At 47.5% G+C, this 21408-nt stretch overlaps 1 protein-coding gene across 1 annotated transcript in view; it reads left to right on the forward strand.

The window, feature by feature from the left end:
• CCND2 (cyclin D2) overlaps positions 1-19873 on the forward strand; it is a 30258-nt gene extending 10385 nt beyond the window's left edge. Inside the window, exons 4-5 of the mRNA XM_055315450.1 lie at positions 4550-4698; positions 14348-19873. Coding sequence (XP_055171425.1) covers positions 4550-4698; positions 14348-14497 — 299 coding nt within the window. The 3' untranslated portion in view covers positions 14498-19873. The remainder of the gene's footprint in view (positions 1-4549; positions 4699-14347) is intronic.
• The last annotated feature ends 1535 nt before the right edge of the window (positions 19874-21408 follow it).

The following is a 21408-nucleotide window of genomic DNA, read 5'->3' on the forward strand; positions in this document are numbered from 1 at the left end:
ATGGGGGGGCACCTGAAAGGGAGTTGCCAACCTCTGTCTTCCATTCATCATATGGGGGCCCTCGGTTTCTCCCACTCCCAACAAACCAGCACGAGGCTTTGGAGACTCGATGAGGTCATTTCTGGGACATAGAACACAAGTGATAGCGAAAGATTCTCCAGGCGGCACAGAGCCCTCATTCTTCCCAGCAGTCTCGGCACGGTTGGCCTGCTGTCAGCATCCGCCTGTGTCCCAGGGATGCAGCGCAACCTTCCTCCTTGTGCCTGCTGATGCTGAACAGCATCTCCAACAGTCAGGATCACCCCTCACAGTCCCATAGAAGGTTCCTGGGGCCAAAACCGTGGTGGTATGACACTGATTGCTCACCATGAGCTGGGCGCTGTGCTTTTACATAGATTATTTTAGTCCTGTCCTCAGAACAACCGTATGAGGTGTAGGTATAATTATTCTCCTGATTTGCTGGTGAGAAGATGGAGGCTCAGCGAGGTCAGGTGACTTGCCTATCTTCACACAGCTGATAGGTGGTAGGACATTGGCCTCCCCATACTACACCCTCCAGTTCTTGGAGCTGATTGGCTCAAATCCTTCCCATGTCCTTAGAGAGTCTCCCTGAGTATCTTGCTGCTGTTGCCTCGAGCACTCCCTTGCTTTTGAGAAGTTTCTTTACTAGCTACCCATGTCGGAGGCACCTAGGCATTTAGAATGCACAGTTCTGTATTCGATTACTATGTTTACATCTGGTGAGGAGGGTGGGGATTAATCCATGCTTCCTGGAACAGTGACGACTTTGTAATGACTCTGTTGGAATGGCTCACTGGTCAATTAATTGCCTCTCACTCTGCCATGGAGGAAAGAGGGGTCTCAGAAGTCACCTCTTAACCATTCTGGTGGGCAGCGGAGGGTAGAGATAGATAGATCCTCGCTCATGAATATGCCTTCTGCACCAAGATATATATTGTTTGTTGGTATTTTTGACCAAGACAGGTAGAGATTTCTGAGAGATTTTTACTTGGCATTTTATTTTTGCTGAAATAAAGTAACATTAAGAGAAGAACTTACAAAATCATTTACATTTCTTTCGTCTAACAGTGAGAAAGTTTACATACATTTTCTGGGACTCCTCCTACTTCAACCATCTACATATGCGTATTTTTACTCCTATGTTTCCGGAAGGTTGTAGTCTTGATCATAGCACGCAGACATGGCATTTGATGTTTCTGCCCACTCCCTCTGCCCCAGTGGGTATGTTTGAATACTTTTCAGTAAAGTTACATAGCCAAAGTTGAAGGCTTCCAGGAGTGGCTGCATGGGTTGGGTGAAACTTTCCACGGGTGAGTGCAGAGGTTAGGTAACTAGAGCTAGTGCAAGGACATGACCCTTCAGCTGTTCTATTCTGGTGTTTTTCTTTGTGCTGTTTCTCCTACCAACAGAGAGGGGGTGTCCCTGAGTGTGGTCTTGGGGCAGCCCCAGAGGCCATGCAGAACTAGCGCTGCTCTGTGGACAGAGATGCCTTGTGACTTTGATGCTGGCAGGTGGAAACCATGCTCCATTCTGTTGATTCTTCTTTTCTTGGGAGTGGTTCTTATTCTAGATCCTCAAGGAAGAACAACATAGAGCTGGAAGGCACCTGGGAGATTAGCAAGACTAAGGTCTTCTAACCTTTTGACCCAAACCATGAAGAAAGAAATACATTTTATAGCACAGCTCAGGATATAGATAAATGTCCATCACACTGATACAATAGTTTCTCAAGACAATATTTACTCTTACTACATGATTACTTGCTGATACTTTCTATCCTATTCTGTTCAGTTAAACAGCAACAAAAACAAACTGCAAATGGATTTTGGGACCCAACAGTGAGTGCAACTGGAAGTTAGAAAAACACCGATCCAACCCCACCCATTATTTATTTATTTTAAAGATTTTACTTATTTATTCATGAGAGACACAGAGAGAGAGGCAGAGACATAGGCAGAGGGAGAAGCAGGCTCCATGAAAGGAGCCCGGTGTGGGGCTCGATCTCGGGACTCCGGGATCACGCCCTGAGCAGGGGGCAGATGCCCAGCCACTGGGCCAGCTACCCAGGTGTCCCTCAACCCCACCCTTTATCAGACAAATGGAATCTGGGTTTAGTGCTAATGTCACTTCCTTCAGATTTCCTCAGAGGAGAGCCTAGCAGGTGCTCAGGAATCTAGAGGAAGACCCTGGTTTGTTACTGGGGTGCGTGCAGAAGAGCTGCGCAGTGGCTGGCCTGGCTTCCAGCAGCTCTTCCCTGGCAGGGACAGCTCTACCTGGTCTGAGCCGCCGAGGGGCAGCTAGGCTCTTGTACACAGTGACCCCACTTTTGGGAGGCAGGGGACAGTATCCCCAGTATCCTCAGCATTTTCCTAGCGAAATAAGAAAGGAGGCATAGTCCTTCTCGCCACTTTGGCACCTGCCATATCCCGGGACCACCCATATACATCCCCTGGCTTCCAGAAGTTAATTAGTTTGCTAAAATTAGGAGTCTGTTTTGTGTGCAATTGGACAACAAAAGATAGGCACGTTATGAGGTGTTCTCTCTGGTCTGAGGCCTGGGACAGAGGAAAAGGATGGCCAGGGATATCCTCCTGTTCTTCCCTGCCAGATGCTCCCACCCAGGGCCTCTGTGGGCCCAAGGCCATGGGCTGGCTGCCTCGTCTGTATTATGAATGTCACAGGGGGAAGCTAACGAGGTTATTGGGCAGAGAAACAGTCCTGTGAGCCCATGTGGAGGAGACCTACAGCAGAGCAGGAGGCAGGGAGGCCGCCGTTGGCACCATCCAGTGGGGAGAGAAGGCACGGGAGGAGTCGGTGGCCAGCAGGCTTTGGGCAGAACGCGGCGATATGTGTCCCTCAAGAAGTAGAAATGGTGAGCGGCCTAAGGAAAGAAAGCCAAGGAGACCGACAGACTGACAGGCGGCCAGGCTTGCTCCGTGCATGGGATTCAGCCAAGATGGGAGGTGTGTGCATGGTTCAGTGATCAGTAGTGTTGCTCAGCACACCACTAACGTGACGCTGGACAGTGGGGTCATCTATAAAAGGGCTTTAATGGGATATGTTGCTTAATAGGGCAGTGGACAAGAAGAAGGGAAGGCATTAGGTTCATCTGTTTTTATAGTTTCAACCTTATGTGCCTGCTAGAATTTGAAGTGTGTGACCCAGGTCCTCCCTCTGTACGTCCCTCTCACTATCCCCACCCACCTCCGCCCTTGCCCAGCTCTATACGGGCAACTGCAGTAGTGCTAGAACCAGAGGTGACGCACTGGAGGATTTGCTCCACTCCAGGACTGACTAAAGTGAGTGACAGTAACCTCTCTAACATATCAGAACAAGGCACAGGTAAGGGCAGTGTGTCACCTCAGGGGTCTGCCCTTCCTCATCCACCATACGAGCACCTTCTCTGGTAGGAGTGTGGGTGAACTGGCATGTTACACCGACGGGACTGTATACGTGGGGCATTAGCGGGCATTAGGAACAGCAGCAGGAGTCAGGTGTGGGTGCCCTTATCTCTTCCTGATAACTGGGCAGTAGGTGATCTTGGTCACCCAGCCTCTTTGTGGGAACATGCAGGAAACTGAGGTGTTTGGTCTCCCACGCTGAGCCCTCACCGGCACACAGGAACATAGGGACATACCCTCTGTTTGCTTTTGGAGAAAAGAAAGTGGATGAGGGTTTGAGCTCCTTCAACTCATTCTCACTTTGTACTTCTCTTAGCAAACTGCTCTTTTTTTCCCCCAGCAAGAAAATGGGACCTTTGGGCCCAAGAGCTATACAACCTAAACAAAGCCATCCATGTGGTTAGGGTGCAGTGGCTAATACTGGGTGCTTGCCTTCTCTCCTTATGTTCTGAGGGTCTTGGACTGGAAGTTGGGAATTGTGTGAAACTTGGCCCTCATGCCCTCCATCCATTACTGCTTCTCTCCCCCACCCCCCTTTTTTTAAAAATAAAATAAAATCATCTTTTGTTTTGGGCCATCTGTCTTTTGACTGTCCACAAATAATAGGGGCAAGATTACATCAGGATTATCATTCTTCATATCATTTTACCTGCTTATACTTTCCCCACCTTCCACCATCTAGATCCCTTGGTCTGTCTCACTTGTACGGCGCCTAGGTTACCTTGTCTGGTCTTACCTCAGCCCTCCCAGCTCTGCTCGCTGTGACTGCAGAGACACTGCATTTCACTTACCTTCCTGCCCCTTGCACGTGCCAACCCCAGACAGGCTCATGGGGGTGAGGGGTTGGGGACATGAGTCCCCTCTCTGAAAATTACTCTGTGTATTCAGATAAGCTGTCCACCTTCCCTGTCTCAGTCTCTCCATTGGAGCTCTGGACCTGCCACAGTAATGGTAAATAAATAAAGGATATCTTGTGAAGGGAGACTCAGGAGAGGATGTGTCTGTAGGGTGAGGAGTCACCTGTGCAGCTGACCTTTCACCATCCTGTTTCTGAGGATCTTCAGGCCGGGGAGCCCCCAGATCCAAATTCTTCCTGTGCCTTGACCTTTTGCCTCTCATTCTCGCAGACTTTAAGTTCGCCATGTATCCGCCATCGATGATTGCAACTGGAAGCGTGGGAGCCGCCATCTGTGGGCTGCAGCAGGATGAGGACGTGAGCTCCCTCACCGGCGATGCCCTGGTGGATCTGCTGGCCAAGATCACCAACACGGATGTGGTAGGTGGACGCCATCTTCTTGGTTAAAACCAGATGTCTCTTTCCTCAGTTCAGGAAGAGACAGTTGGCTGGATGATGATGTGTTGGGAGGTATATTTTTTTCTTTTTTGGTGGTGGTGGCTTCTATTTTCCAAGATCAACATCCAAGGTAGTACGAAATTCAGTAGGTGAGGCTTCCTTGTAAGGGTTTGAAAGCCTCTGTGCCAGAAAATAGAGAAGAGAACCTAGCAAGCAGACACAAGGTGGGAGGAGGGCTGTTTACTAATTTTCCTTCGTGGTGTGGGCTTCCCCATGAGTCTGAATTGTTGTTTCATGTCCATTTATATACATGTCCTCAGGCTGCCTCTCCCCCACAGTGTCGTGCTCTGCTTACACCCACTCGGGCGGAGACACAGTGGAGAAAGGGACTAGAGCCGGCTGCTGCCCTGGGGGCGGGGGCGGTGGGGATCCAAGAGGTGCCCCACCTCTAGACCGGTGTCTGGCCTTGACACACCTCTCAGCCCCACCCGCCTCTCACTTCCCCTTTTGTTTAATGTGGTAATGGATTAAAAAGTACTTGTACAAGAATAAAGAGCCATCATAATTTAAGGAACTATTATTAGCTATAGATTTTTCCACCCTTGTGCCCCGTGGACTGCCCAGAGGATGTAGTTCTGCTTGCCAGAATTTGAAGCTCCTTAGAAGAAAGGTCTTGAGAGACCAGGGTCAAGTGAGGCTCTGATTCTGCTGGTAGGAGACTGCAGTCCTTTAAAGGTCTAAGCTAGGGTGGCTGTGAGAGGTCAGAGGGGCAGGTAGAGGCTTTCCATGAGAGGTGCAGAGGACTGGGGCACAGGGGGTAGGGTGGGAGCAGTAGCAGAGCTGGGACAGAACCTGGAAGTTCCAACTCCCTGTCTCGGAACGTTGTATTCCACCCTTGTTGTAGCTTCTGAAGCTTTTTGTTCAAGAAAGTCCTCTGCTTTTTAAAGGCAGTTGGAGAGGCTTGTCAGCAGGGAGGCCCTCATGTGGCACCACGGAGAGCATCAAGGTGCAGGGGAACATCACGAAGCGCCCCTCTGGATGTTCCAGGTAGCTCCTGAGTGCCCTGCTATGGGAATATATTGAGTTAGGAGATAGCGTGGCTTACCGGCCTGTGACTGATGCCCCATCCGGGATGCTGAGCAGAAGGTTGACAACTCAGAGTGAGGACCACAGCTTGCTGGCTCTCTCACCTTCCCACCTGCAGTTTGCCTTGGTCTTTATTACTGTCTTGAGGAAGTAGTGCATGGAAGTGTTGAAGGGCCTCATGGAACCAAACCCAGCGTTCTTAAATATGCTTTTAAAATTCTAGGTCCTAAGCATGGGCTTTTTTAAAAAAAAAAAAAAAAGGGCTCATACGACTATGTACCACCACCTGGTATCTAAAACGCAAATCGAAGAGACCCCTCCAGTGTGCTTCACGTGAAGAATGCTTTTCTAATCCTCCAGAGGCAAATCTTGGGACAGAACTTAATATTTATAGAAATGATAAGCTTTCTTCCTTTTCTGAACATCTCCTATTAAGGCTGCCTTACAAAAAGGACTCCCAACCAGCAACCAGCTTAAGACAAGCTCTTGCTCGACCCCCAGAGACAAAAATGTCAGTGACAAGAGTCTGACCCCCAGGCACTGTAACCTCTTTCAGATATTTATAGACCTGCTCTGATTGGCGGGTTGCCCCATGGGTCTCTGGCCTTATCGCCCCTTACTAGTTTCAGATGGACAGAGGTCACTACTGAGGTGCCACTGAGTCTCTTCCATTGCCTTTCCAGACTGCAAACCAGTGTCTCATCTTATGCTGGAGAAACTGCTTGCCCCTTTCAGATACAATGTAGCCAGTCCATCCAAGTTAGCTGTCAGTCGGGGTTCAACGGATACAAAACCCATTGGCTGGCTAGAGGGCTTCTAGATCCCAGCTGTTGAACTGGAAATGCATGTGTGCCTCACTCCTCCTAGTGGGCCTCCGGTTAAACATTTTAATATTAAAAGCTAAGCATGAACAGAAGAGAATATAAACCCCATAGCACTTTTTCAGATATGAGTTCCAAACTTTCCTCTGGGCCCTAGAGGCTTGCTCACTCTCCCCCTAGGAATGTTCTTAGTAAAAAGGCTTGAGCAGCATTGGGCTAGGCTGGCTTTCAAGTGCTATAGGTCTCCTCCCATCCATCAGGCTGTGTTCCCTGAAGAACTGAAGCTCAGAGTGAAGGAAAAGGACAGGACTGTAATTCAGAAAGCATTAGTATTGGAGAGAGGCACATTTTACTTCCTGAGCTCATTTGCCATTTCATGAGTCAAGAAGTGGTGTGTCTCAAGCACTTACTCTCCATTCATTTCTGGAAGCATTTATTAAAGGCTCACTGTTGAAGACTTGCATGATGAGCAAGGCCTGGATGGAACCAAGATAGAAACTGGGGCGGGTGCGTCTTGTATGGAAAATAGAGGAGATGATGTTCCTGACTTCAAGGAGCTTGGTGACTGTATGGCAAATCAAAAGTAAAGCATGCAAAATCCTAGCACGTGAAGATCATCAAGAAATGAATGCTGAAGTATTCATGATAAATGCAGTATAGGGAAGCAACCTGGGGGAGAGAGCTCACCAGGCCTAATGTGAAATGCAAGCCTCCTGGCATTAGCGATAGAAAATTCCCTTGGAATGGAGAAACAAAATGTGGTATGTATGTGCCATGGAGTGTCAGTCTGCCTTAAAAGAAGTGGAATTCTGACACATACCACAACATGGACGAGCCTTGAAAACATGCTGAGTGAAAGAAGCTGGACATAGAAAGACAAATGTATGATTCCACTTACAGGAGATACTTATAGGAGATGGTCGCGTCCGTAGAGACAGAAAGTCAAACGGGTTAGTTACCAAGGCCCAGGGGTTGGGAGGAGCAGGGAGTTATTTAACGGGTATGGAGTCACTTACGGATGACCTGAAAGTTCTGGAGATGCATGGTGGATATGGTTGCATCACAAAGTGAGCATCCTTAATGATACGGTGGTCACTGTTATGTTCGGTTTATTTTGCCACAATTAAGACACGCACGCATGCATGCACACACAATGCTGTCAGACCCACGCTGTGAGATGCCCACAGGTGTGTGCTGGGCTCTTCCATGGAGAGGCCAGGTACACAGGACCACATTGTGCCGCATCGGCTCTCGTGGAATGGGACTAGGGAACCGGAGCGCTGACAGGGTGCCCTGGAACCCCCGCAGTTCTGTGCGCACCCCGTGAGCCTTGTTATTTGTGACCTCTTCAAGCTTATGGTGTTTTCTCTCCATGCATCATCGGGATCAGACTGGTGAAAGAGGGTCCCCTCGATTCCTTTGAGTAGGCACACAAGTTTCTCTGGCTCACTGGCCGGCAGCAGATAGCTTTGATAGGAGGGACCCATGCCGCTCTGAGAAAGTTGGTCTTTGTTACTCCCTCTGGTTGCCAAAATAAACCGGAATGCTTCATTCCAAAGAGAAAGCTGAGTGAGAAGCCTGACAGTTTTACAGGGAATAAAAGTCTCAGAGGGTGGTATATTTTAAGTACTTTTTCCTTCTAGTCATAAGTGTTGCTAAAAACAGACGCCAGCCAGCGAGGCAGTGCTGGCTTTGGGGGAACTTCTACCGGGGTTTCCGTTGCCAAGGGTGAGTTTGAGAGGAGGGACCGGGCGTCCTGGTTCCCCGGTGAACCTTTCCCTGCTTCGCCAGGCAGAGTCGGGGTTCCTCTTCCGTCCCCTCGGCACTCGGCTGGTGCTTTGTGCCAGCGTTTATCTCACTGTTCACTTGTCTATAGAGCCTCTTGAACGGGAACCAACTTTTACTGCGCTCTTTATCCAGAGCCCCTGGCAGAGTCTTGGGAATGATGCTGAAGAGCGGGAGGGAAGCAGGAAGGAAGGAACGGAAGACACAAAGGCCAGGCAGATGGGCTTAGAGTGTGTTGCTCATTCTTTGGTCTCCCCAGGTCTTTCAGAAAGCCCTTAGATTTCTTAGCGTTAATTACATGCCAGGGTCCTGAGCAAAACATGTCACCTTCACACGACACAGTTTTACAAACTAATAAGAAAGCAAAGGTCAGGCTCATGGGCCGCGATGATGCTGTGAGGCTGTTGGGAGATATTCATTGGGAGCAGAGCTGGTCACCTGGTCACCGGATTCATCCTTTTCTACCTGGGTCACATCGGAACCCTGTCCCATTGTTGAATACTGCCCAGAGAAGATTCCAGAACACCCCTTCCTTAGGGGCACCCTGTTGTGTTAGGATCTTGGTTGTCAGCGGGTTGTTAGTATCCCATCCGCTGAGCCGTGGAGGAAGTCTCGATTTTGACTCCCTGCTCTTGTCTGGGTCCTGGGCACCGTGTCTTTGTTTCCCCCTCGGTGAGCAGCACAGACATGCTCCTGGCACACCTTCTCCGAAGGGCCCCTGTAGGTCTGGGGTTGTCCTTAGGGGACTTGACGGGGCCTGTGGTGGGGGACCTTGTGAAGAGCGGCTGGAGGGGAGGCTGGGGACAGAGAGGGGGACGGAATCGAATCACAAGCTCAGGCTTCCCTGTCCTGCCTTATTTCTTCTGCGGGCTTCATTTGGTATGCAAGGAAATAAGCCAAACAGCCTGTGAAGAAAGGAAGAATGAGATAGTTTCCTAAGTTGTCTCTGCCTGAGTTGGCCGCGGGTCTGGGGCTCATTCAGCCTTTGTCCCCCTGTTGAGTGCAGTGCGTGTGTGGTGACAATGGCGTGATGCAGTTACACTGAGGGCTAACGGTAGGAGTTCCGTCGGCCCATTCATGGGAGCCGAGGAGGGTGCAGGGCGCAGAGCCCGAGCCAGCACGCAGAGGAAGTCGGAGACCCGTGTCACGAGCTGGAGATCACAAACACTGCTGTCAGGGCTCTGGGGCTGGCGGGCCAGGGCTGGGGAGGGGGCCTATCATCATCGGAGTTGGAGGTTTGCCCGACCTCCAGCACTGTGGAGTGCCACCTGTCCAGGCTGACAGACGAGCATTATGGCTTTCCTTTTAATCAGCTTAATTTGGGGCATCTAAACACAATGACTGGTGCTTTCGGAGGCTGCAGGAAAGCAGAGGTCCCAGAGCCACAGCACTTTGCATGCACGTAGCATCTTTTCACTGGATGAGCTGTCAGTGCCCCCCACCCCACCCCAGCCACTTGGGCTACGTCTCCCTTCCTTGGAGATTCTCTGCCATATATGTCTGTCCTTAGAGCTGGGAAGAAGCAGAGGGTCTTAGGGGAAGGAGTTCTGAGGTTGGAGGCTTGCCCATTTAAAGCCAGGTTTAGCTTTTAACCCGATGTAACCAGGGGACAAGAGAGCTTCAATTCCATTCTCGAGCTGTACAGTGAGGGCATGCGGCTATTTGGGCTCCAAAAGCCCCTCGGACCCCCAGATACCCCGCTTCTGTCATTGCCTCTGCATGTCGTCTTGTGATTGTGTCCTTTGGAAGTACTATAATTCTCTTCTTCTCTGGCTTTGCCCCTTTTCTTTTCAGGCCTTTTAACTTGCCCCCCCCCCCCCCCCCGCGCCTTTATTCCCTTCTCTCAGCTTGACCTTCCAGCACCAGCAACCCTGCTGGGGTTGAGGCAGGTTCGTCTTCCCTCCAGGTCACCACTTCCTGCACCCCTGTCCCAGGCACTGTCCTGTCCTGCTGCTCAGGAGAGTTGGCAGGTACGGGCTGTGTGGGGCTGGCGTGTCTGGTTGCAGGTAATAGCACCACCACACATTTTCCTGTTCCTCACTTAACATCAGCTCATAGGAAATTCTCATGCCTTCTGCAAGTCCAAGAATGGTTCCTGACGATGCTGAAGGAGAGTATTAAAATACAGGGAGTGAGTGCCGTCTCAAGGAAGGGAGGTTGCTGAGTTAGTTCTGTCTCCACCATCACAGAGTGGACTGTCTGACACTGTTCATACAAGACAGGGCTTCACGCTTAGGTTTTTTTTTATCGAGTTAAGAATGGGCAATCTGTGGTTAAAACTCAAACTGACACTAGCCAAGCTGTGAAGAAGGGGAGCCCGAAGGAGGGTTAGGCACAGGCCCCAGAGAGCTTTCCAGGAGTGGGGGATATGATTGACCCCAGAGAGTTTTAGCTTCTTAGCTCTGTCCCAGATGAATCCAGAAGAGAGCAAAGGAATGGGGTCCAGGGTCCCTCATTTCTTGAGTAACTGCTGTAGTCACTTATCTCTTTAAGTAAGAGATACCTAAGATCAAGAGCTGGCCATTGTCAGTTACAATTTAGATCGAAGAATGTGTTCTACGTGAAACCTTCATTTTATTTGGGAAAACCAGTACATGTGTTCTTGGCTGGAATGTACATAAATGTGACCTTCGAGGCATGTTATCTTCAGTCCCATGGCTCTGAAAGTCCAGTAGAGGTGACTGCCCAATACCCCAGCCTTCCCTGTAGGATTTTTTCCAGAACTGTTTTTTGAGGTTTCAGGCTGCTGGAAGGGAAGGCTGAACGCCAGAAACAGAATTATTGGTGACCCCAAAATGGAAAACTCTGTATGGCCCCAGATCAGGTTCTTTTGCTTTGTCTCCTCATTTGGAGGACCATCTTTCTCAGGGATGCTGGTGTGGCTAATGTGGGGATGATCAAGGAGTTGGTCATATTTTGGGAGTGGAAGGTGGACTGACCCTGATGACCTCCCCATGGCACTGAAATAGAGCCTCTGAGGAAGGAAAGCTGGGCAGGATTGGCCAGGAGGTGCTGTGTTTCTTATTGGGGACAAAGGTCTTCTACACGACTTTCCCCAGGAAGTCTTCACCAAATGGCTGTGTCATATGAAGCTCTCTTGTTAAAGAGGCCTCATTGCTGACACCTGGCTGGCATCTCTTTTTGATTTTAGTGGTTCAGACATATTGTGTGTGTGTTCCCTCCCCCACGCCGGCCACACACACACACACAGTCTCTTTATCAGCGGAGAATCCTGCCATCCTCTTTATTTTTTTTTTCTGCCATCCTCTTTAGATAACAAAAGCTCTTTATGTCACACCTGAAACTAATATTACGCTGTATGTTAATGATACTTGAGGTTAAAAAAAAAAAGCTCTTTATGCCACGTGCTTGGATAGGATTGGTCTTCCACGGAGGCAAGCATGCAGCTACCATCCCTATGTGTGGAGGGGTTCTGACTCATTCCCCTTGCCTCCTAGAGAAAACATTTATTTATTTATTTATTTATTTATTTATTTATTTATTTTAATTTTTATTTATTTATGATAATCACAGAGAGAGAGAGAGAGAGAGAGAGAGAGAGAGAGAGAGAGAGGCAGAGACACAGGCAGAGGGAGAAGCAGGCTCCATGCACCGGGAGCCCGACGTGGGATTCGATCCCGGGTCTCCAGGATTGCGCCCTGGGCCAAAGGCAGGCACCAAACCGCTGCGCCACCCAGGGGTCCTGAGAAAACCTTTTAAACATGACCTCCAGTAGCTCCTGAAGGACCTTTGTAGTGGAGGGGCATCCCATAACAACGGGCTGGATTCAACTCATTATTCTCCACGAGAAAAAAGAGGAAAATAATATTTAAATTCTGCACCTCCACATTTCTCAGTGAGGAGTGCAGGGGGGGCCAGGGAGGGCGGAGGGCACCTGAGACCTGAGATAGGGTGTTTGAGGATGGTGTTAAGCCACCAACATGGCTTCTCGGAACAAGTCCCCTTCTTCAGATGGTGCTTAAATGGAGAACAAGCCAACTATTCCAGCTGCGGAAGGAAAACTGACAGTGGGCCCCACTGTCCATCTCTGATGCAGGACCTTCCCAAGGAACAGCCAAGAGTCATTTGCCTATAGTCATTTGTTCCCCTTGTTTACCCCCACACCAGCTTTGACTTTATTTAAGATCAATTTTCTTTAGACTGTAAGGTTTCAGGTTTCTGAAATCCTCTACTGAAATGGAAGTGCCCTTAGAAACATTATGCCTTTAGCCTTTACCCCCGGGCTTGTTGGGCAAGTGGTGAGTGACCTGGGGGCACAGCCCCTGGGGACTGGGCTTTGGAGGAGGAGCCCAGGGAAGGTTTCCAGTCAATAGTCAGGGGGTTAGACAGGTTGGGGGGGCAGTGACCAGGACATGCTACAGAAGTTTGAGAGATGATGCTGGGCCCTTGGTTGCCAGTGCTGGACTCCTCAGCTTTCTCAGGATGGCAAAGAGATCTCTGGGTTCCGTCTGTCTTCCACACTCCCCCGCTGGCGCCAGACACACAGTGCTCCTTCACCAATCTGGAGCAAATGCTTATCCATACCTTATCTTCAAGAAATATAAAGAATTCTTTCCGACTCCAGGACGAATTTGTTGTTATTCACAATAAATGGTGTTCATTTATTGAATTTAGCACCTTATATATATTAGCTCTGTTGGCCTTTACCCTATGAGTGTTTTATTTTACAAGGTGGGGAACAGATCCAAGAAGTGAAATGACCTAGCTGCTGCCTGCCAAGTGTGGTGGGTGCGTCGCAAATACTACTCTTCCCTCTTTGTTCATCTTACATTCTGGGCGATATTTCACCTCTGCCCTTAGCAATCGGGCAGCTGCTGTTCCTGCTCTTAATTTTCGTAAAAAGCTGTAGTTTGAAATGTGGAATGGACAAGGTAGGAATGGAAAATTTGGGGATATGGAAACTGTGTCGCTGAGTAGTTAAGTCCAACTTTATTTTAGAAAGTGGGAAAATAAAGATAATGCTTTTATGCTTGGCAAACCGTAGCCTCCAGGCAGTGAAAATTGCACAGTGAAATAAACAAAAGGGAAGCAAAGGTTAAGGTGAGGAAAGACCCAAGCAGAGTCCATTTAACATATTTTCCATATGTGTATACTGCTTCAGTGCAGAAAGGTAGCCTTCCAGAGGAGAGGAGGGAGCATAATGCTAAGAACGATATTCTTTAGTTCACACCCCACATCGTGGCAGGAACCAGCCCCTCCCAGTGACACCCATGAGTTGCCACATGCTCCTTGGCACGCCACTAACAGAAGCTTCTGCCTGGGGCAGACTTACTCTGAAATGTCCCTACCAAATATAGACTAATATCAAACAATGCTGCAAATTCTTACTAATTCCCAAAGTGGACAGCTCAAATGTCCTGAGTTTTGTCAACATTCTGGGTTGGGTTTTTATGAGAATTGAGGGTGGTGAGTAAGCAGAAAGAAAAAAAAGTTTTTCTTTTTAAGAGCTTATGTGGTTTCTGTGAGTACAGTTCAGTCCATTCTCTTCGTATCCATCCCTCAGGTGCTACAGATCTGTGGCTAGATCTGTGGCTCTGTCTGTGTAGTGCTGGCCTTTGCCTTTTCTCCGTCACCTCCCAGTGTCCACAAACAGAAAGCACCCGGGTGGGGCTTTGATTATCGGGTGCCGCACATCCACAAACAGCCCAGCACCTGGGCCAGATTGTCAGGTGCAGGCTGAGATTCGGCCATTTTTCAGCAAGCTCCGAAGCGGTGCTGATGCTGTTGGTTGTGGGCCCCACCTGGAGCAGTGTGGTCCTGTGGCCCTGCTCGAGCACCTCTCCTTTACTTTGTGCTTCTTTCTACGGGGAGACTAGCGTGTGGTGTGCGAGGCTTAAATTGTGTCTTGTTTTCTTCATGAATGCTCTGCACACTATTGATCTTCCTAACCACTCTGGTCTGACCCATTCTCCTTCTAGGACTGCCTCAAAGCCTGCCAGGAGCAGATTGAGGTGGTGCTGCTCAACAGCCTGCAGCAGTTCCGCCAGGACCAGGGGGATGGGTCCAAGTCCGAGGATGAACTGGACCAGGCCAGCACCCCTACAGACGTGCGGGATATTGACCTGTGAGGATGCAGTCGGGCCGAATGGGAGAGACGTATTCCCATCTGCTCTCTCCTTCTCTCTGGTTGTGTTTTGTTCTTTATGTTTTAGGATAAAACTTAAAAAAAAAAAAAAAAATTCAGCCCCCACCTAGAGCATATTGAAAGATCTTTTAGAAGTGAGAGAAAAAGGTCCTATAAAAACAGAATAACAAAAAAGCATTTGGTGCCTATTTGAAGTACAACAGAAGGGAATCCCTTGTATATGCGAACAGTTATTGTTTGATTATGTTAAAAGTAATAGTAAAATGCTTACAGGAAAACCTGCAGAGTAGCTAGAGAAAATGTACGCCTGCAAATATGGGAACAAATTAGAGGAGGCTTTTTTTTTTTTCATGTTATGAACTAGCATGTACACACCCCTTGTAGGATAATTTCAAGGAACTGCGTGTGCCATTTATGGCATTATTAGATTGCAAAGCAATGAACTCAAGAAAGAATTAGAAATAAGGGACACGATAGGGAGGGGAGTACAAAACAATCTCTCAACCTGATTGAACCATTTTGGAGGTAGAAGCACCTTTGCTCTCGACCACCTGTTTATTACTAAGTCAGGAGCATAGCTGAATCTCTAGTACGAACTCTTGCTGTCTACAGTAGCTGCTACCTAAAAAAATGTTTTATTTTGCCAGTTGGACACAGGTGGTTGGATTCTGGGTTTCATGTGTTTTTGACATCTTGCTTCTTCTTCCAAACGTGGTTCGTGGCGGACACCACCATATTTTTATCAAACAGGGCAATCTAGCTTTGGGCCATAACCAAAACTCCTATGAAATGGAGGCAGATGGGGAGCAAGGGTGGGATCTGGAATGGAATCTTTTCTCTATGGAATCTTTTCTCTTAATGTATTCAAGAGGGTAATGTGACCTTGGCATCCTTTATTAAAAAACTGATTTTTGGTGCTGATTGGCATGTCTGGTCCACAGTTTAGCATTGTTATAAACCATTCCATTCGAAAAGCACTTTGAAAAATTGTTCCCGAGAGATAGATGGGATGGTTTATGCAAGTCATGCTGAATAGACTCCTCCCTTCTTCTCCTGTGCTCCTCCCCTCCTGCCCCCAGTCACATGACTATTCACTTCTGGTATCTGACATTCTCTGTACACAGTTCTGGTATCCCTACCAGGACCCAAGAGACCCCCCTTTCCACTGACATTCCCATCACAACATTCCTCCAAAAAGCCTACAAAGATCTGTTATCATTTTGATGGCAAAGAAAGATCTTAATTCCCATCTATAGACTTCTCCTTTGGACATGGAAAGAAAAGTTCTTGCTGGTGCAGACAGACAGCTGAATATCAGAGTGTGGCATTTTGTTCCCTTTTCCGTTTTTCGTTAATTTCATTGCAAAGTTGTATTCAGCGTACTTGAATTTTTTTTCCTCTCCACTTCTTAGAGGCATTCATTTAGCAAAGAGGTTGGAGCAACAACTTTTTTTTTTTTGCACAATTATGATTGACAGGTAATGAAGCTATTAAAATATTTTCCTTTTTAAGTTAGAAAGAAAAATCAGAACAGGGCTGCTTTGAAGAATTATTTTATACACAGATTCTGCCTTGTTTCGTAGTATGAGGGTTGAAGATGGAGAAAAATCTAAGGGTCTCTTATTTTTCATTTTATTGTGTTCAGTTTTTTATGATTATTTTTTTTTTTTGCGCTGCTAAGAAGCTAAGATCATTCATTCTTATTCACATTAACAGTACCTAGCTGTAATGTTTCACAGAGTGTGCTGCTATTTTATAAACATTTTTATAATATATTATTTTACTGCTTAAATTCCAAGTCCTGAAGTAGATGGTTGAGATAGGAGTTCTTCGTACTGGAAAAGCCCTTCCATAGTTTTTCTTCTGGTAGCGTATTCATGGTTTGGGTTTTTTTTTTTTGTTTGTTTGTTTGTTTTTTTTTTTTTTAATCCTTTTTGGTTCTCTCTCTCTCTCTCTCTCTCTCTCTCTCTCTCTCTCTCCATATTCTTCAAAGACAGCATTCTTTACCTCAGGTTTACTGGACAAAGTCAATAGCTACAAAAGAAAATGATTCACATTTTTGTTTTCATAATACCTCACAACCACATAGTTTCTGCTTGGGAGCCGTTATAGTGTGGGGAAAGGAGAAGTTGGCGAGGGGGCCACAAGCCCTTCTCAGGTGGAGGGTCGGGTGGGTTTGGCCCTGGGGTCTGACACCCAGGGACCTCTTCAGTCATGAGGGTCATCAGGCTTCCATTTTGACTCCGGTATCCTCATCATGATGGAAAAAATACAATTGAACCACGGGATTTCCCCTCCCCCAACCCCCAGGGCAGATGTTCGGCACAAACCTTCATGCAGTGAACTAGGAAGTCATAATTAGCACTTAGGTACCAGGCATCAGGAGACAGGTTGAAAAGAGTTCTAGCTGGCTATTTGGAGATCATCTTGTGGCCCTTTCTTAAAACAGGGCTTTCATCTGCTTTTCTCTTTCCCCTCCCCTGATCTGGCCATCCCCAGTTGGATCATCTCCGAGACTTTTATAGGCCTGAATCTGTGGGCATATGAATCGGCAGCATGTAGGATCACAAGGGTTCCTTCTCCCACCTGTCTCTAGACTGCAGCAGGCCAGCCCCTCTGCTAAGTGGCACTCAGTGGTGTTCAGGCTTTGCATTGCATCGAATTGGCATGATTGGGAAACTAGGTCAGATGAGTATTAGAATGGTGGTGGGAGGGAGGTGGAGAGGCTGCGTCTACAGAGATGCCACTCCGGGTGAGTCTGTGTCTCTTGAAGTATGTTTGGAAGGGTTCAGGATTTGGCGAGTTAGTACGACCCTAGAATTCTAGGGAGTTTCTGGTAGGACAGTGGGTGGTGAATTCTGAAGTTTCGGAGAGGACAGCTGAGCAGCCAGGGTTTTGTCAAGAGCTCAGTGTGCATGGGACCCTCTTTCGGGCCCTGAGGAGTAACACGGAATGGAAAGGAGGCGCGGTCCCTAAAGTCCTTAGGAGTCTTGGAGCCTAAAGAAAGCAAGGTACAAAGTCACCTAACAGTGACTGTCCCTACGCTCAAACAGAAGCGGCAAATGAGAGAAGCTGACTGATGAATGAGGAAGGGAACAGGCCTACAGACTCTCCCAGTCTGTTTTCCTGGAGCCTGGGTGCCATTGGGGCCTTCTGATCTTTTTCTCCTTCTTTTCTTTGGGGCCTAGTGTGATGGGACGCGTTGCTGATGGGGAAGGTGCTAGGTCTTTTGGGTTTTCTGCCCTACCCCCTCCTTAAACAAAAGAAGGAAGCTTGGATTTGTTACAGTAGCTGATGCCCTCTCCTTAAATCTTGGTCTCCTTGCTAGGAGTTTTTGCATGAGAGGAAAGTCAGCTCTCCCCCATGGATTTTTCTTCTTTTTCTCACCTCCCACAAATGGGGTTCCAGGCCTATTCTGGTCATCTGCTACTTTGTTGTCCTTTTATCTGTTCTTCCTCCTCTCTGGGCTTTTGGTTTTTGGTTTTGGGGTTGGTTTGTTTTTTGTTTTGTTTTGTTTTACTTTGTTTTTGGTCATTGTTGTTAACTGTTTTTCTCCATCAGTGGGGGCTAAATTGTTCCCCTAGCCTGCCAAATTTTATTCCTTCCCCTATTTTGGCCAAATCCCAGGGGGGGAAATCCTAGTATGCCAAAAATATATGCTAAGCATAATTCAATTCCATGCAGGTTCCTAAGAGCCAAGAAGCCTGCAGGTGGAAGCAGGGGACAGGTCCCTCAGTAGAATGTCTTCCCGTGTTCAGCGGAGGGATCCTCAGAGAAAGGGGCTTGTCTTAAAGGAGGCTTTATTCTGGAACTGCCCCAGGACCCCACTGAAGAGCTCACCATGTCTTCTAGTCAGATCCCCTTTGGTCTACGTGCTCTGTACAAGAGGCTCTTGTTTTGCTTCTTTTCCCAGGCAGGTCAGGGCCATGCATGGCTCAGAGGAAGCAACCCTGACAGCGTTGCACTGCATCCCTTTGCCAGCAGGATAGGCTTCTCTTCAGAGGGAGTTGTAGCTTTCCTGTGGCCTGGCACCCTCTGGGCCTTTCCACACTGCCCCCGGGGGGAGCTCTAGGACTGCGGTGAAGAGCATTAGGCAGGATTGGATGACTTTCTCAAAGAGGGTGGGGGTATTTTCTCTCCATGGGCCACAGGGGGCAAGGCTGGGAGAAGAAATAGACTTGCACCTTATATCATGTAAATAATGATTTTCTAGTTCAAGAAGATAATATTGGTAGTGTGGTAATGGGTGGTAGGAATGGGGAGGAAGTCTGAGTAAGCCTGTTGGTTTCTATGCCAAAAGGATTCCTCTTTGTTTATCTTTGAGACAGTCCAACCCTGAGAATAGCTTTAAAAGGGAAATTAGTGCTGAGACAGTAAAGTCCCCCTAAGCCGACAAACTGTAGCTATAGAATGAGTGCAGGCTTCTATTGGTGTGGGCTCGGAGCAGCTTGTAAGAGCCACTCATGCTGTCATCCACTTGTACAAAATAGGGCAGGAAGATTCAGGAGGATGTTTATGACTTTCTCATACCATGTGGCTTTTCATGATTCTGGATTCTAAACAACCCAGAACAGTCCTGTAAGCTGGAGCTATTCTCATACAGTTGTGTGTCTCTGCTTTTAGACTTGGCTGGACTATCGGACCCGATTCTTGGCTCAGGTTTCAAGAAGCCATCAGCAAATGTACACATGCACGCTGTAGTTGCAACGTTTATCCCTTTGCCTGCAGCCTCCTTTGGGGAAAAAAGTGCCTTACTGACTGTAGCCATTACAGTATCCAATGTATTTTGACAGGTGCCTGTCCTTAAAAAAAAAAAAAGTTTTTGTTTTGTTTTGTTTTTTTTTTTAATTGGTTTTTGTTTCTTACTGTTGGCCAACTCTTAAATCCCCAGCAAATCACTGGGCCATTGGATTTTTTCCATTATGTTCATTACCCTTGTACCGTGTACCTCAGATCTCTTTCTCTCTCAGTTACAGTTTCTCGTCTTGGACTTCTTTTATTATTATTATAATTTTTTTTTGCTTTAAAATGAGTGTGATGCCATATCGAGTCAATGTTATTCTCTCACAGTGTACTCTATAAGAGGTGTGGGTGTTTATTTGGTCGGGATGCTAGCAAGTGCTAAAGTAGCATGATCGGTATAAGCAAAATGTTTTTAGGAAGTATGGAAAAATGTTTTATTGGTTATGATGGTGACATGGTATAGTCAGCTGCCTTTTAAGAGGTCCTGTCTGTTCAGTGTTAAGTGATTTTTAAAAATAATGGCCTGTTATTCTGACCAGCTTAAAGATGGATTTGCAAATGGTTTTGGATGCAATTAGGTTATGCTATTTGGACAATAAACTCACCTTGACCTAAATTTTCTGGCCACTTTGACTTATTTATAGACCGGCAGCCCTCAGAATAGAACGCATTTTCTCATGTCAGAACTCAGATTGGCAACAATTGGTAGTGGCATAAAACAAATCCTAACCTGGAGGGTAATCTACATGTGTATATGTGTTATTAAAAACAATTGGCAACCCTTTTTTCTCCATTTTGGGTCCCCTGGGGAGCTGGGCCATAAACTAGAAGCTTCAGCCCACCTTCCTGAGGTGGGCAAATCCCTGCTATTACGACTGGGCTTAGTTCCTGATTATTGCCAGCTATTCATTCTTGTTATGAGTGAGTATTTCCTGCCTTGGGAGGTGCCAGAGGCACTGGGTGCCATCTCCAGATTCTGGGCAGTCTCTGGAGAACTCTACGTCTGTAGGTTTCTTGGCTCCAGTCTGCCACTCTTCACAGCTCCCACCTGATTCCTGATCTGGCCTTTAACTCTCCTGTGAGGACTGGGCCATAATTACTCTTGGGGGAGGAGTGGTGAGACAGAGCCTAGGAAGAGGGTAGGAGAGTCAACACTTAAATGAATTGCCAGGCCCTGGTCCTAGCTGCTTGTGGACCTCAGCTCCTCAGACCAGCCTTTTTCACAAAAGTGATGAGTAATGCAAAGGGCAATGGCTACATAGCCATTTTGATGTGCTATAAACATTCCTGCTTGGTAGAGTTCTCTGTCTCTCTCAGAGGCATTGGAGGCTGTTTCCAGCTTATTTCTGACCTGAACTGCAACAGTAATATTAATACTGGTCATTTGGAAAGTCCAGATTAAGACATTGCCTGTTAAGTAACTCCACTAAACAGGATTTCTAATCATACAAGGACCCTAGAAATTTTCCTTTATCTCCATCCCCCACTGACAGTCACCAATGGTGACAAGCAGGAATAGCTTTTTTTCTTGAGTTTCTGCCTAGTGGAGTCTGTGAGGTCTCTTGGGAGTTTCCAATGACTCTGGTTGCCACTCTTAACCATCCATGGAATTCTCTTCTGTACGACCTGACCTGTTGTACAGCTGGGTCCCTCCCCCCTCTTCCCCCAACTGTTTGGCCTGCAGTATTGGTGCCTATCTGTTACTAACACTACAACACCACTCCTTCCAAATGCCATCCAGTAGCCCCGCAGGCTTCTCCCATTCAGAACTGTGGATGTTTAAGGGTGGGAAGGAAACAAAGCTGGCACTCCATTCCCCACAGCTGGCTAGTGACAAATATAAGGGCCCCTTTACATGCTCTTTCAGAGGCATCTCATCATACACTTGAAAAATCTCAAACCTGAGGCAAAGACAAAAGTGCCCTTTCTCAAAGTGGAAGGAGCAATGGAGTGAAGAACTAGAAATACCAGGTCTTTTGTGCTCTACTGACTACTTTCATGTTTCTTACGACTTTCCTAAAGATCAGGAACTTTTATGCAGTACACAGAGGTAACACCAAAATAAAGCATCCCAGTTGGCTTACTAGTACTGTCAACACACTGCCATGAAACGAGTATTCAAAACTGAGTATCACACCTGATTTTTTCTCC

This window comes from Nyctereutes procyonoides, unplaced genomic scaffold, assembly GCF_905146905.1.
Source record: "Nyctereutes procyonoides isolate TBG_1078 unplaced genomic scaffold, NYPRO_anot_genome, whole genome shotgun sequence".
Classification (NCBI taxonomy): Eukaryota; Metazoa; Chordata; class Mammalia; order Carnivora; family Canidae; genus Nyctereutes; species Nyctereutes procyonoides.